This window comes from Rhincodon typus, chromosome 23 (assembly GCF_021869965.1).
Source record: "Rhincodon typus isolate 14 chromosome 23, sRhiTyp1.1, whole genome shotgun sequence".
Lineage (NCBI taxonomy): Eukaryota > Metazoa > Chordata > Chondrichthyes > Orectolobiformes > Rhincodontidae > Rhincodon > Rhincodon typus.
The window spans coordinates 20,248,027-20,265,092 of record NC_063354.1 but is presented as its reverse complement, the minus strand read 5'-3'; the positions used below and the strand labels follow the sequence as shown (position 1 = coordinate 20,265,092).

At 38.8% G+C, this 17,066-nt stretch overlaps 1 protein-coding gene across 1 annotated transcript in view; it reads right to left on the bottom strand.

Annotated features, from left to right (window-relative positions):
• The window catches only part of sdk2b (sidekick cell adhesion molecule 2b), a 428,005-nt gene that overhangs the window by 196,842 nt on the left and 214,097 nt on the right, over positions 1–17,066 (bottom strand). The window contains exons 19-25 of the mRNA XM_048611111.1: positions 15,826–16,021; positions 10,507–10,605; positions 9,477–9,668; positions 8,764–8,885; positions 7,104–7,213; positions 5,336–5,486; positions 2,863–3,100 (exon numbers count right to left, since the gene is read on the bottom strand). Coding sequence (XP_048467068.1) covers positions 2,863–3,100; positions 5,336–5,486; positions 7,104–7,213; positions 8,764–8,885; positions 9,477–9,668; positions 10,507–10,605; positions 15,826–16,021 — 1,108 coding nt within the window. The remainder of the gene's footprint in view (positions 1–2,862; positions 3,101–5,335; positions 5,487–7,103; positions 7,214–8,763; positions 8,886–9,476; positions 9,669–10,506; positions 10,606–15,825; positions 16,022–17,066) is intronic.

The following is a 17,066-nucleotide window of genomic DNA, read 5'->3' as shown; positions in this document are numbered from 1 at the left end:
GATGAAGGGTCTAGGCCCGAAACGTCAGCTTTCCTGCTCTTCTGATGCTGCTTGGCCTGCTGTGTTCATCCAGCTCTACACCTTGTTATCTCAGATTCTCCAGCATCTGCAGTTCCTACTATCGCTAAAGCTAAACTATAACAGTTTTGACTATAATCAGGAGCCACAACTCTGCAGACTTTAAGTAACAGGACCCTAGCTATTACAAAAGAGTTGCCACAAAGTATTGAACAGAAGCCAACACAGACAGATATTCTTATTCCATACTGAAGAATTTGAAATCCTTGCATATATTTAAGGCTGAGGCGGATGCATTGTTGATCAATAGGGAAATCAAAGATTTTGGGGAAAAAGCAGGAAAGTGGACATGAGGACTGTTGGATCAACCATGATCCTGTTAAATGGCAGAGTGGGCTGGAGGGCCGAATGGCTTATTCCTGTTCCTATATGTTATGGTCTTATTATCTAAATAAGAAATCACTTAAATTAGAATTAAAAATGAACTTTCATCCCTCAAACATAAAGTCATTACATGGCCTGTCAACTAATATTTTACAGAAGGGTTGTAACTTTCAGGTGTTTACCACAGAAATAAATGAACAAAATACTAATGAAGTACAAAACTTCAAAAAATATAAACTAAATATTTACACTGTTATTGGGGAAATGAGATAATGTTCCACTTCTTTATTGTACACCGAGGCTACAAGGTTAAACATTGTACTTATCCAGAGAGCTTCTTAGTGGCATCTTGTGGCAAGATTCAAGTACCACACACACATTGCACTGTCGTCCAGGGTAAAAGGAAGACATAATTTTCTAACTTCATGTGACCAGTGTGAGTGCACATTGAACATTTGAGCAGAAGCTTTGCATAATCTTCCCACTTTTTAAAACTGCCTACAAGTTGCACTGTATATTCCACTGTGTATTTGTAGCAGATGAGGATCTCTCATTGATGTTAGGATCTCTCGTTGATGCTAGCCTGTGCAACTTCTGATGAGTAGATAAACAGAATGTTTAGTCCAGTGGTCTCATGCACAGTAACTGTTTCAATTTTTTCGCAACAACAGTACAAAATATGTTTGATGCTTGTACAGTTAATATTTTGATTATTCTTCTTATTCACCCTTCGAGGTGAAGATCATCATGTCCATCATTAAGGGTATTTGTTACAGATCCAGTGGGTACCGATAAGGCCAATCTACTTCCAGAAAGTTGTTTTGCAAAGAATGATAGGTTACTGCAGATGATTGAGTTTTGAACGAGTTGCAGGCTTGTCATTTCCTGGGCTCACAATATCAAAACTCATAGATGTCATGCAGACTGTGTACCAACTTCACAACAAAAGGCTCAAACATTTTTATTTGATCAATGTTCAGAAACTTTTGAAGATCAGCTAGCAGGATAAAATATCAGATGCTGAAGTGTTCACTTACACTGTCATGCTAAGCATGCACACCAGATTGAGGCAGTTACAACAAAGTGGGCTGGTTACCTGACACTCCCTTATAAAAGTAAATCTTCGACGTAGAGCCTAGGCTGGGGGATACTCTCATTGTTGTCCAAGGAAGAGCTATAAAGACATTCTGAAGGCTTCACTTCAGAGTTTTGACTTTGATTTTGAGACCCAAGAGATATTCTCCCAGCATTGCTGCATCTGGTATAGCCAAATAAAAGCACTGCAGCCTCGTTTGAAAGCAAGAATATTTCAGACGAGAGAGAAAGTACAAAGTGAGGAAGTCCTGAGCCAGCAACACCTCCAAAACTCAAATGTCAGTGGCATTCTTTCCTACTTGGAGTGGAACATGCTGGTAGCAAATTGGCCATAGTATTCACGTACGTACTGCATGGAACTCTATCGAATTCCCCATAGCAGGCAGTTGGGTAGTATAATTTCACTGGACTAGTAATCAACAGTCTCAGGCAAAGATTTCGAGGACATAGGTTTAATTCCCTATATGGCAGACTTCAATAAAAATCTGGAATATTAAAAAAACACTATCGTCATAGCCAAAGCTCATACAGTGTAACTTCACTTTTTTAATAGAAAAACCCATCCGGTTCACTAATGTCCTCCAAGGAATGAAATGATACCAGACTCACAACAACGTGGTCGAATCTTAACTGCCGTCTGCACAAGTCGAGTTGGGCAATAAACAGCCCTTGTGACTGTTCTCTACTGCCACTTGATGTTTGAAAATTGGCCTAAACAAACTTTTCGATCATTCTTCCTGCCGTGATGAGGACATAAACATTAGAGTTATTCAATCTATTGCTAGAAGCTTCATGTTTATCACTGGCTATTTGCATTTAATAACTTTGAAGATTTCTTTACATTTTTCTGATTTTTTTTGCTTCATCTAAACTCCAAATTCTGACAACCCCATTAATCCTTGCAGCTTTCAAACTTTCTTTTCCCTTGCTCACATGTCAACTTATCTGTGTATGTCCTGACGGTCATTGCACTCAGCCTGTTTCCTTGTTTCAGGCTTAAAAATAAAACCTACTTGATGAGTTCTTCAGTTGACAGCCCAATATAAAATTTCTTATCTGCGGAAGTAGACAAGAACTCATGAATCCATATCCTTGCCAGATCATTTTTCTCATTAACATGCTAAACTGAGGACCAATACTATTACTATTATTATTAAACCAATATTATTAAACTAACTCACCTCTAGCATGAGATTGACCCTGGCACTTCCTAGTCTGTAATGCCTGTGCGGAGCTAAATGGTGCAGTTACTCAATGAGCCATCAGTGGAGATCCCCATCTCTCCCAGGGAATGTTACTAATTTGATGTTGGTTAAAATGTGAAACTGTATTCTTTGCTTTACATGGGATTTGGTAGAACCTTACCTGACTCTCTTGTGCGACCCCTGACTTCCGGACTCCATGGTCCAGAACCAATAGCATTAAATGCTTGAACTTGTACTCTGTATTCAGTCCACTCCTCTAGATCCTCGATAGTGAATTCCCGCTCAATCCGGTCCTGGATAATGTGTGAGAGAGTGGATCCATTTCCATCTGACTTCCCGTATTTTATTTTATATCCAACAGATTCCTGATTCCCGTTATACTCTGACTCGGGCAATGGCTGGAAAAAAAAAATAATTTGATTGTATCTTCTTTATCCTTTCATTTTTAGGAGATTTAATTGCTTACTTTAGAAATGTCCAGATTAAATAAACAAGCTTAATGTAGTTTTCTCTCAGAATCATTAACTGAACTGATGGTGACCTCTGTCTGCATGCATTCAGTATTAATTCATGTTCACATCTGTTCTCATGTTATTTGCCTTTCTCTACCATAACAAAAATAAATCTGCCACTGTTTCTACAATATAGATCTAGACATTTGCATGCTTCATGTCATAAAATTTAATTTATCACATTAACTGAATTGGCACTGTTGGTGTTTACTTTTGACATCATATATTTGGGCTGTAAAAAACCACAATCAGCACTTAATAAATACTGTGTGCTGGAAGATATCATTAGCACAGATAGTTACACATTTTACCACTCATTTTGTTCTTATTCTTGCTGAGTAATTGACACAGTATGTTTTTCTAAACATTGATATTACAATGCCCTCTTTTTCTGTCTTAAAAACTAATATACGTGATTGAATTTCTCACAATCTTTCTATCTCAAGAAATACAGCAATATGGAGACTTAAAATTTCTTCCAAACAGACATTGAAAGGAACAGAATGTTAGATTTCCTGCCATAAGAGTAGTTCTGTTGGTGCTTCAAAGATGCATAGGTAAATGGTGGTTATGTTAGTTGTGTCACTATGTCCTTTTACTCTCTTTTGTCCCGTTTCTAGGCTATCAGATTTCCACCAGAGTATATTAGTTTTTAAGACAGAAAAAGAGGGCATTGTAATATCAATGTTCAGAAAAACATACTGTGTCAATTACTCAGCAAGAATAAAAACAAAATGAGTGGTAAAATGTGTAACTATCTGTGCTAATGATATCTTCCAGCACACAGTACTGAGGGAGTGTTTCACTGGGTCTGCTGTCTCCACTGTGGTGACATGCATGGTATTGTCCCCTGTGATTTTCATTGAGTTGGACTAGCATTTCAAGGACTCATAGTCCCTCAGGAGTGTCATGAACCACAGTTGGCATGAGGAAACATTCTGAAAAATAAATTCAAAAGATCTTCCTTGTGCTCCCCATGCCACGCTATGTTCCCATCCAGAAAAAAAAAATCCATGACTCCCATTCCAGGCTTCCACGTCCATTCACTGTTTGCAGGCAATGAAGTAGCAGTGGATAGATATTAAAAATCTTTTGACAAGTCATTCTTTGATAACTTTTCATTTAAAAATGCCTCTGGGACTCTGGGTTGGAAGACCTTTCTGTTTGTATTCTCCTGAGATTAAGTCCTACGGAGTTGAGGCGAACATTAACATCTGGCAGTCCCGATCTGAACTTCTTCCTTGGTTGGCCCACAATAAAGGTGCATCTTCCCTGCCACTTCTTGCTGAGACAGGAGGGCAGTATCGAAAATTTTCTGGATGTCCGCTATGCAATACAAGTGTCAATCATTCAGACCTTTCAAAAGTTCCAAATCTGAAACTGCAAGTGCTTGATAACATTTAACTTTGTGTCACAAACACTCTTAAATTGAATGTCTTGGATATCTAGGTTGTTGAAATGGCTGAACCCCTGTTTGATTGACAGCTCTGGCTGCCTGACTTGTGCTGTCAATTTAACAATGTTTCTTTACAAAACGTTACTATGTTTGAAGTGTTTGCAGTTTCAGCTATTTAAACTTTAAACCGGATGATTATCACTTTCATTTCCCTGTGGTAGAAGGTAGTATTTTGTAATTTAGATCAGGGCTACTCATGAATGACTTTTTAAAAAACTTTTCTTTATATATCAAGCTGTAACTGCAGCATTCATTGCTTCCATTTGGGGAAGTGAGTGAATAAACATGTAAGTGCCATAGGCTGGTATTGGAGGCATGAGATGGCCATAGGGATGTTTAGGGCTCATACCTTGGCATGGGATACATAAGTGATCATGGGGGTTTTTTGAGCAGCGTACTTTTGGCACAGAAGGCATTAAGGATCATAACAGTTGTTTCAAGGGCATGAGGGTGGCATGGATGGGGCATGAGGAATTTGTGGGAGTGAGGGATTGTGATGAGCGAGAGCTGGAAGCCTAGATTGTAAAAGAAGTCCAAAAGTTTCAAATAAAAATCTTCTGCAACATTGGAACTTAGATTTCAGGTCAAATAAACAAAGGTATAAGGTAAGGAAACATTTATATTCGTATTTAATCCTGAAACGATTGTCTGCATCTGTTACATACCACCCAGCGGAGCCAGAGGCTTGTCTCACTTGCTGTTCGCAGGGTCACATTGGCAGGAGCCATGTCAGGTGGGGCCTGGAGAGTTTGAATTTTGCGCGATAACTGACTTGGCAGACTTGTTCCAACAATGTTGACTTGTCGCATACGAAATCTGTAGAAACGCAAGGCTTGTACTGAATGAAAGGCTCTTCCAAACATGTAGAGATCCGAATGGTAAAGCTAAATACATTGTTTGTGATGTAGACTCAATGAAAATAAGTCAATTTCTGTATTAAATGTTTAATTTACAATGTCAGTTGCTTGACTAAGTGGAAAGTTGACAGCAGTATGCTTTCCTTTGCTTGGGTACTCTCCAATCCCCTGTGACTTTGCCAAATTCTAACTTCAGTCATCTCCAAACCTTGCTGCTCCTTTCTTTAATTATTCCTTCATCCCCTTTAATGATTGATCTAAATGTCGAATTTATAACAACTTTCACATTGCTTTATTTAATGCTTTTTTTCAGACCTGCTTTTCTTTAACAACCTTTTCATTATCCAACTAAGAGCCTTAACTGCCATCCAATAATTTTTACTAGTTTCTAAATTTTTGCAAGTAAAGTGTTAATTTGGATATTTGCAGGGCAATTAGCAAGTGGAAGAGTTCCACAATCCAGGCATCTCAATTCTAGCTGTGGTTCATTCTCCCCACCACCTTTATTTTACTCTCAGAATTTGCTCATTTTTCAGTTTCCACACTGACATATTACTCACACCTAAAACCTGCACTTTTTTTTGAGATAACGTTGGACTGACTGTATGATTTCTCTTTTTAATTCAATTTGATATTTTGAACCTCTGCATGGCACACAATTATTAGTGGAAATACCTGAACAATGAATGGATGAACACTCAGGGGCAGAAATGTTAAATTGCTTTCCGCACAGTATTAAATATCCTAAACAATAAGCTCCATTTGAATATTTGAAAATATATCTTCACAGTATCTAAATATATCGAATATACATGGAGATACTCTCTAACCTTGAACAGATTTGCAGCAGTATCATTGCTTATGGTGTGGAAGTAGTTTATAGCATGCACAATTATATTCTAATTTTCGGAACAAAAAGCCCAAAACGCCTACAGAATCATCAAGAACAATTGACAGTATTTGCCTTAAATTAGATTACTAAATTCAGACAGATTGATCCTACTTTGTCTCAGTATTTTCATGCTGAAAAATGTATTGATGTGGATTTGTATTAAAAATTCACTCTTGGCAAGGGCATGTGTGTTCTGGCCATCTAAAATTAAGTTATATTTGGAAAATGAATTGGATCATTAAGGTGACAGGGGGATGCTTTTGCACCTCAATGATTTGTGGCACAGAGCGGGAAGACTTGGATTGTACCCATGACTTTAAGCATGATGAATGCTTGGACTTGATCTTGTGTCTTTCAGGAAATGCTTTCTTGTGGCAGGAGGCAATATCAACTGTTTTAACAGCTCTCATAGACTCACAAATTAGGCAGCCAAATCCAAATTGCAGCATTATAACATTTTTTTTTACTTAGGAAAGATATTTGCCATGACAAGCAGATGGTACTGGGAATGAAGCAGAAGGGAAGAGAGCTTACAAAAGGAGGTAATTAGATAACATATTTTTAAAAAATGTGTTACTTCCCTTGATGTACCTGCTACGACTTTGAGCCAACTTGGATTTCCAAGCATTATGAATATACATGGTTACCATACGCGTCCTGAAGGTGTTGGAAGAAAGACAGTACCTGTAATGTGTGAATGGATTGAGGTTGGGAACCACCAGTGATCGAGCATCAGGCTCATTGGCCAGCTGATGAACAAGAAGCCACTCTTCATGATCGCCTATTACACCAACCTGAAGGAAAGTGGGGAGGGAAATAATTATCATAAAAATAGCCAGTCTTAAATAGAGTCATTGTCATAGAGTCTTACAGATTGGAAACTGACCCTTTGGTCGAACTAATCTACGCTGATCATGTTCCCAAACTAAATTAGTCCCACCTGCCTGCTCTTGAATACTTATCACAATTTCACACTCATGATGGAATACGGAACTGATGAAGTCTCAATTGTCATAAAAGATAACAGATTTCGAAAGCAACCATGTAAGAAAAAATGGATACAAGATTGAAAGAAGTTACTGCTGTTAATATTACTACTTGACTGCTTAATCACTTACATAAATGTATAAACAATTTTCTCATTGCTCTCAAACTGAAAGACAGGAATGTGCTAGTTGTGATGGATACAGTCTAATGAAAGTGGAGAATCTTTTCACTGGTTATTTCAAGTTCACAATTCTATTAGAGTTGTTAATGTTTAAAAGTATGCATACATCTGTAATATAAATAACAGAGCTATATCACAACATTTTATATTTTTCAACAAAAACAAGCTTGGTTCAATCCTTTTTGATATACAATAAAATAAGCACTATGAACTTAACACTATAGTTTGCAACTACATATTTTATGAACTCAGTATGTCTTATTCCTTCTTTCCAAAAAGATACCTTTTCTTACAAAATCTTGAAGGTTCATTCATTTTTTTTGGAATCAACCTAAAGGTGTGCCATAGATGTTTAGAATTTATTTTACTTGTCTTTAATATTTTAGCTATTCCTAAAAATAAAATTGCATGGCATTCTTTTCATTAGATTTTGATTCAACAATCCTTCAATTTTCTTTGAAGACCTCATGAGTTTAGATTCTGCAGCTCCTTTTCATGGCTTTAGATAAACATAGGTTGCTTTTATCCAGTCTGTTCCAATAGCTTTTACATAGCTCTTTCCATGTAAACTGCTCAACTGACTGCTTTCTGACACACAACTCTGTAAGGACCACATCCAATCGCTTCCACGAGGTGCAAGCTAAATTCAATCTTGAAGCTATGAAATTCAGACTGAACTACTTGCCTTTATTGGTCAGCACACAGAGATAAATTAAACAGAACAATCTTCTAACCAAGGCTCTAATCTGAATCACCATCACCATAGCAATGGATGATTCAGACAGAAATGCAAACAAATTAGTTTGCCTTCAACACAACAATTTCATTTTACAACCCTCAAGAACAATTTCCAAGTCTAACTGATAAATTTTAGACTCCTGGGCTCTACTGCAAGCTTAAAGATGGATCAGTATTCAACTGTTGCATTATCTAGAGACGGCCTTTGAAGTCTGACAACCCATGCCCTTGTTTGAGTTGTGCTTAATAAGAGTTGTTCTTTTTTAACCACTTTCTCAACTAGATGCCTCCATTTTCCACAATTTATAACTTTAATTCCTAAAACTAAAGTTATATTCTAAAGTATATGAATTATTGGCTAGATTTCACAATGCTAACAAATAATCAATGTTTCACATTTTCATCATTGTGAACTATAAATGTTTGTGTCCACTATACCTGAGCTTCCACGAGCCATCGGGAAATGGAGGTTTTACCGTCATAGCCAGGTCTAAACTGAAGAGTTACTGTGCGAGGACCAATATTTGAGATGGCTATGTTTGTGGGAGACCCAGGTAATTCTGTTGAAATAAGACAGATGATGTGATAATATACCGTTGTGGAGCTCGTAAGAGAGGAAATCTATACAGCACCAACACTGCACTTTAGACAGTCCATAACATCAGGCGCAATTGTATATTTCTCCCACTTGTCCCGACATATAACAAGCTGGCAGTATTTCCCTCAAGGTGGCAAGTTAGGTTTCTCAGTCAATGACTGGATTTTGAAACATTACATTGAAAACATCTGCTAAGTTGAATTTTAATTGAATTTAGTTTTGTTGAACTGATGAATGATCAACCTCATCATCTTATAAGCTAGATTTTGCCTTTATCAACTTTGATGGCATCACATGGAAAGTGGGTTTGGCAGTTGAGGAGTAAGTCAATATAGTACTGCAAAGGATTTGTTTTGTGTTTATATTTGTATAAAATGGATACTTTCACAAATAATTTACATTATAAAGTCAAATGATGACTTTGGTGACTAAAACCAACGAGATTGCACAGTTTCAAGTTAATTAATCACCGTCTTAGAATAATGAAGATGCTGATCATCATTATTTATTCATGCGATTATGTCAGTATAACCAATGTAGATATGTTTCATACCTGGAGGAACTCCCGAAGAAATGGTGGATGAGGAGGTCTGACCCTGTCCCTTAGATGTCATGGCTGCTACTTCAATGGTATATGTGGTGAGAGCAGTCAGTCCAGTAACACGGTACTCTAATGTCACATTAGGTAAGTAGTGGGTCACACGTGTGTTAGTGCGATTATATTCTTCCCATGAAATGCGGTAACCTAGACACAAAACAACAGTGCAGGCAATTAAGTTATTTGTTTATAATCCTTACGAAATAAAAATGAAATTCATTCAATTATTTTGAGCACTGAAGTTTGAACAAGATTGTAAACGAGAAATGCTGCCATATTGAAAGCTTCTAGTATCTTTCTATGAACACAGAGGAATCATTAACTAAGTCTGGAGAATTATTACACTCTCTTGGTTTGTTTCACATAGTAATGGCCACCTAGAGATTAAAAGGTGCTAATTATTTTGTGATTATAAAAATATGTTTGAGAAATATTATACAAAAGCAAGCAGTACATGATCTGAAAATACTCAAAGAAAAATACTGCAACGCTGAAAATCTGAAATAAACGAAACGAAAATGCTGGAGAAATTCAGCAGGTAGACAGCATCTGTGGAGAGTGACTCGAAACATTAACACTGTTTTATTTTCACAGATGCTGCCAGTGCTGCTGAGTCTCTTCAGCCGTTTCTGTTTTTATAATCTGAAAACCGTGGTGACTGAAATGGCCAGCCCACATAAATACTGCAACACATTCATTAGCCTGACATGTATCTAATAAAAATCCACAAGTTAAACTACTCTAAAATCAATGAACATCACTCAAGTTTCTTCTCCTCTTTCATGTTGCGCTACTTGATATACTTTTGCTCTACTTAATCCACCTTGTCTTCTAATGTACCAACAAAACCTCCAAAAAGCCAAACTGTGCCCTCTTCTGTGAATGGGCCACGGAGTGGGCTGCAGGGCAAACATGTCAGTTTAGGAAAGGGAAATTAATCTTAAAATAAAACAACATAACAGTGCCAATCTTCAGAAATTCTGACCTGTGAGGATCCCATTTTTTTCATGTGGCTCTCTCCAGCTGACTTTCAGAGAGGTATCCAGGATCTCTGTGAAACTCAGATGTCCAATCGGACCAGGGTCTAAAGAAAAGAGCAGTATGATTAATTTCCGGCACGCCCACTTGGACCCTTAAACATGAAGTTACAATTGCCAAGGAGAGCAAATAAAAGTACAGGCACAATAACAATGTAACATTGTACAGTCGGAAGACAATTTTCTCCAACGTGTGTTCTACTATTTTGGCTACATAGTTCAACTGGTTTTGTTCTGTTCAACACATAGCCATGGTGTTTTCATTTAAAACAGCTTGGAGAGAGATCTTTTCCAGGATTAATGAGTTTACATTTACATTAGGAGACTTTATGACTGAGCAAGGGAATCAATTGTGCATTAATGTTTCAGTTAGGAACTTCTGGATTTAGTGTTTTTTTTAAGTTAACACCCATAGTTTAAAAAGAAAGGTTTTTTTTAAAAGTTTCACTTTGGACCAGTTCTACAGATTTCTTGAATGAAAGTTAATGTGTAAAGTGGGTACTCCTAAGAAAGGGAGAAAATAGTACCAGTAGAATATATTATAGTGAGGAGTTCAATAATAGTTCCATAACATGAGTGTTTGGAAGAAGTTATTTGAAGCTGAGAACAATTAAGCTCAGGTGTATGGAAGTTCCAGAACAGACGATCAGATGTTCCAGATTAGATGAGGAAGTCTTCAGTTAAATTAAGCCTCGAGAGGCATTAGAGAAGGCAGTTTTTTGCTCATGTAAGTACAAGGGTACATTTAGGTACAGCAGTGTTCAGGGGATTTGTAAAGGAGTGTTTATGGGATTAATGGTATTTTATTTTACTGTATATTTCAAAATCTTTAACTTTGCATTATATGTAAAGAGTCCAGTTTATTCCATTCATTTTCATTTCTTTTGCTTAATAAACTTCCCTTTTATTGTTAAAATCAAATCTATAATATTGCATGAGATAACAAGGTGTAGAGCTGGATGAACACAGCAGGCCAAGCAGCATCAGAGAAGCAGGAAGGCTGACGTTTCGGGCCTAGACCCTTCTTCAGAAATGGGGGAGGGGAAGGGGGTTCTGAAATAAATAGGGAGAGAGGGGGAGGCGGATAGAAGATGGATAGAGGAGAAGATAGGTGGAGAGGAGACAGACAGGTCAAAGAGGTGGGGATGGAGCCAGTAAAGGTGAGTGTAGGTGGGGAGTTAGGGAGGAGATAGGTCAGTCCAGGGAGGACAGATAGGTCAAGGGAGCGGGATGAGGTTAATAGGTAGGAGATGGGGGTAGGGCTTGAGGTGGGAGGAGGGGAGGAAGGACAGGTTAGGGAGGCAGGGACGAACTGGGCTGGTTTTGGGATGCGGTAGGGGGAGGGGAGATTTTGAAGCTTGTGAAGTCCACATTGATTCCATTGGGCTGCAGGGTCGCCAAGCGGAATATGAGTTGCTGTTCCTGCAACCTTCGGATGGCATCGTTGTGGCACTGTAGGAGGCCCAGGATGGACATGTCGTCTGAGGAATGGGAGGGGGAGTTGAAATGGTTCGCGACTGGGAGGTGCAGTTGTTTAGTGCGAACCGAGCGTAGGAGTTCTGCAAAGCGGTCCCCAAGCCTCCGCTTGGTTTCCCCGACGTAGAGGAGGCCACAACGGGAACAGCGGATGCAGTATAACACATTAGCAGATGTGCAGGTGAACATCTGCTTAGTGAGAGATCACCTCATTCAAATTTCTGACAGAGGTCTGACTTTCCAGGAAAAACATCAGCTGGGATCATGACATGTGCAGAGCAATATTTGCCTAGAGTCAAACTGCTGACTAGTCTGTACAATCAGGCCTCATTGTGGATGTCAGGAGTTGTCAGTATGATAACAACTTTCTGATTGGCTCCAGGGCAGGTAGACCGACTGTGTGTGAGCAATGCAGAGGCAGCAGCTTCCAGGCTGCAAAAGAGACAAAGGTCTCTCTCTCTCTCTCTCATCTCTCAGTGCAGACATAATCAGAAGCTAAAAATTGCTAGCTCTTCATAGAGTCATACAGCGTAGAAACAGACCATTCGGCCCACCATTTCTATGCAGACCAACAAACACCAAATTACATTAATCCCATTGCTCTGCACTTGGTTCACAGCCTACTCTGCCCCAGTGTTTTAAGTACTCATCCAGATGCTTCTTAAACGTTGCTAGAGTACTTGCCTCCACCACCCTCTTTGGCAGCATATATCTACCATCGTCTTAGTGAAAAAAAATTCCTCAGATCTCCTCTAAACCACTTGCTCCTCACCTTAAGCATATCTTCTCTGATCATAGACATGTCTGCCTTGGGGAAGGGATTCTCACAATCTACTCTGTCTAAGTCTATCAGCATTTTGTATACCTCAATCAGGTCCTTCCTCAGCCTCTTCTGCTCCAAGGAAAACAAACCAAATCTGTCCATTCTAGTCCTCATTACTGCAATTGTTCATCCCAGGCAACATCCTGGTAAATCTCCTCTGCACCCTCTCCCACAACTTCAGCAAAAAAAAGACCAGAGAGAATCTGGAAATAAGGAGATTGGCACACAGAAGATCTTGGAAGAAACAAATGGGATAGCTCCTCGAATCCTGTGGGCAGGTGCTGGACCAAGTGTAGGTAAATGAGATTAGTGTAGTCAGGTATTTGTTGACATAGATATGGTGGGCTGAATGGCCTCTTCCTTTGCTGTACGATATTAATTGTTTAGTTTTTCAGTCACTAGTTAAAGGCAACAGCATACCACAACTGATGGGAGAGAAGAACTAGCTACCTTTTAATTTTGATTGCTTCACTGGACAGAGAGAGAGAGACTCTTGTCTCTTTTGCAGTCTGGAGGCTGCTGTCCCTCTATTGTTCATGCACACTCTGTCCACAGTCATTTTTGTACATCTATAACACCCATGTTTATTTGTTTGTCTATACAGACAAGAAGGATGACAGAGCTTAAGCCAGCAGAGTTATACGTTGATGATGCCTATCTTGTTTTCTTGTGGTTGGAACTGATTTCTTAGGAATAAATGGTAGTTTCTGGTTAAGTATGGAAACCTGGCTCGTTAACCCAAGTCCATCAGCCGGGTAAATTGGGAATTTTGAGTAACTTGATAATCCTTAACTCTTGTAACAATCCCAGCAGTTGTGGGGCTTGAGCGTCAGCACAGTTTCCCTAGTGCGTCTGGACAGCTGATTGGTGCCTTTTATTGGTGGGAGATGTCGCATCTACAAAGACTATCAAATTATACTGAACTTCATTCTTAGCTATTTCAAGGCCATTCATGAAACATACATGTTTCTGCTTAACCAGTGCAATGTTTTACCACTTTCTACATTAAATTTAATTGAACACTCATATTTATGTAATTAGTTTCATAATTTCTAAGCTACCTGTCTAAATTCCACTGTCCCTTCTAGTTTAGCTTTCTTAATTTGCAGTGAATTTCAGAATCAAAGTCATTGACACAAATTAGCAAAATTAATGCTTGCAATATTGAATGCTGGGGAACTTTTACCCCATTCTGATACTAACTTTCTAACCTTTGTCTTCAAGGTATTTGCTCTTTCAGAGGTGAATTCTGCCTTGAATCCCTGAAGCTTTGAACATCATTAGTCATTGATAACGTTTCATGTACAATTTCATAGGGTTTGTTTTGTGTTCTCATTTTTTCAATAAAATCAAGGAGGTTATACTTATGCAAGATTTTTGACAACTAAAGCAGTGCTGATTGCTGTTTATCAAGTTGCTGTGGCAGAAATAATCTGCTAATGTGGAATTGAATTAAGACAAAATTGCCTTCAGTTTTTTCACCTTTTGAATATTGGCATAATATTAACCCAGATCTGATCTACTACTTTTCCGCTGTTTAATGCTTATCGTCAGTTTTGTCAATGTCTAACAAATCTTGGTATTTTAAAGTAAATACTATCCAATCTGGGGATTTATTTGCTTTCAGCCCATCTAGTTGTCCTCTCATTAATCACCAAGTAGTAATTCGTCATACATAATTGTTGGCAGACTATTTGCTTTCAAGTGATATTACAGTTAAACCTAATCCTCTTCACATGAAGGCAAACTACTTCCATCAGTGATTCCCTCGCTGATCAGGAACAGGAAAGCTATTTGATTTATGTGGGTGAAACATTTCAGTTAAGGCAGATTAGACAATATTGTAGTCATCTGTGTTGCAGCAAGACTGAACTCTGACATTCCACTGAATTATCAATCTCATCTGCACAGCATTAACAAGCAGAAACCTGGCATCTGCTGGCAAAAAACTGGGATCAAAGATTAAATTGGACAGGCAGTTTTACCAGAGCTTCCCTTGTGTTCTTGCTGGCTAAGATCAACCTTGCTGCTAGTCTGAGAGGGGAAACTCTATCACAATTTCCAGTACGCAATGACTGCGTGGCTCAGGTATACAGAACTTAATAAAATGGCCAAATATATTTTAAACTATATGACATCTTTTTATGTTGGAAACATTGTAACCACAGGTTGACACAAGAGAAAGGTCTAAATATAACTTACATTTGACACAAAGCTCTAAACAACAATCAAGTTTATTGCTTGCTATTATTTATATTACTTGCTGCGTTTAATATATAGAGTATATTTAGTATGTTTTGCAAATCAAAGGATCTTTGTTACAATTAATTACATTTTTGTCAAATAGCAGAATCTAGAACTTCATGGCTAATAAATCCATCCATCTTATTGTACTGTAATAGAGTCATAAAGCATGGAAACAGACCCTTTGGCCCAACTCATCCATACCGACGAAGTTTCCTAAACTGAACTAGTCCCATTTGCCTGTGTTTGGCCCATTTTTCTGAAGAAGGGTCTAGGTCCGAAACATCAGCCTTCCTGCTCCTCTGATGCTGCTTGGCCTGCTGTGTTCATCCAGCTCTACACCTTGTTATCCCTCCAAACTCTTCCTATTCGTATATCTGTCCAAATGTCTTTTAAATACTGTAATTCTACTTGCCTCTACCACTTCCTCGGGCAGCCCGTTCCATATACGCGCCACCCTCCGTGTGAAAAAGTTGCCGCTCAGGTCCCTTTTAAATCTTTCCCCTCTCACCTTAAACCTTTTGGACTTCCCTACCCTGGAGAAAAGACCTTGCCTATTCACCTTATCTATGCCGCTCATGATTTTATAAAACTCCACAACGTCACTCCTCAGCATCCTATGCTCCAGGGGAAAATAAGTCCCAGCCTCTCCTTATAACTTAAACCTTCTAGCCTCTGAATTATAGACACTTGGAAGTGCTCATGACACTGAGAAAGTACTCACAATCTTCATGTGTACGTAGAAGATGAGCTGGACTCCTGGGGCCATCACCTGGTGTAGTGAAACACAGCACTGAAGTGTAATATTCTGTAAACTTCTTCAAGCCTCGGATGTACCCAACATGGACCATATCCTGGAAATTTGGCTGGACTGTTACCATTGTGAAATCTTCACTCTTACCAGGCTCCCAAGCCAACAGCTGAAATGGTTGGAGAAGGGGACATTTCAGAAAGCACTGGTGTAAACTAACATGTATTCAGCAACCACAAGCAAATTCGTGCTACTTTGTGTTTTCTTAAATATCGATTACTTCAATGAAAGTCCAGTCAATTTCAATTTGTTACCAGTCAGACCAGATGCCACTTCAGTGTGAAACTTTTTGAACACATCCAACTCAAGTTATAATATAAAAGTAACCATTTTAATGGGGAAGCTACTTTAATCTGTTTGAGATAATACAAAATCTTTTCTTCATTGTAAAATTCTCAAAAGACGACCTCCTATTTATCCTTCACAAAGATACTGTACACTTCGATTGTAAGTAGGAGGAAAAAATGTATCTTGGCATAACAGTTTGCTTTGGAAACATGTTGGTCAAGTAAATCTTGGTTTCCCAGGATAAATTAGGGCTGCAGAACCTTTTATAAACAGTGATTACTGTGATCTGGTAACACACGGCTGATAGAATCCCAACAGTGGAGATTGAGGTTATTTGGCCCATTGAGTGTACATCAACCCCTCAAAGAGCATCCCACCCTGACCCAGCTCCCTACCCCATCCCTGTAACCCTGCATTTTCCATGGTTAATCCACCTAACCTGAACATCCCTAGATACTATGGTGCAATTTAGCATGGCCAATCCACCTGTCCTCCACATCTTTGACTGTGGGAGGAAACCGGAGCACTGAGCGGAAACCCACACAGACATGGGGAGAATGTGCAAACTGCACACAGACAGTTGCCCGAGGCTGGAATCAAACCCGGATTTTTGGCGCTGTGAGGCAGCAGTGCTAACCACCGAGCCACCGTGCCGCCCCATAATTCCACTTTGACTTAACATTCTACATTCATATACTATGAAACTTTTCAGATAAAACCTATGAACAGATTTGGTAATAAAAGCTTCTCAAACTCTTGGTTCAGAGATAGTAGGAATTGCCGATGCTGAAGAATCTGAGATAACAAAGTGTAGAGCTGGACGAACACAGCAGGCCAAGCAGCATCAGAGGAGCCGGAAAGCTGAC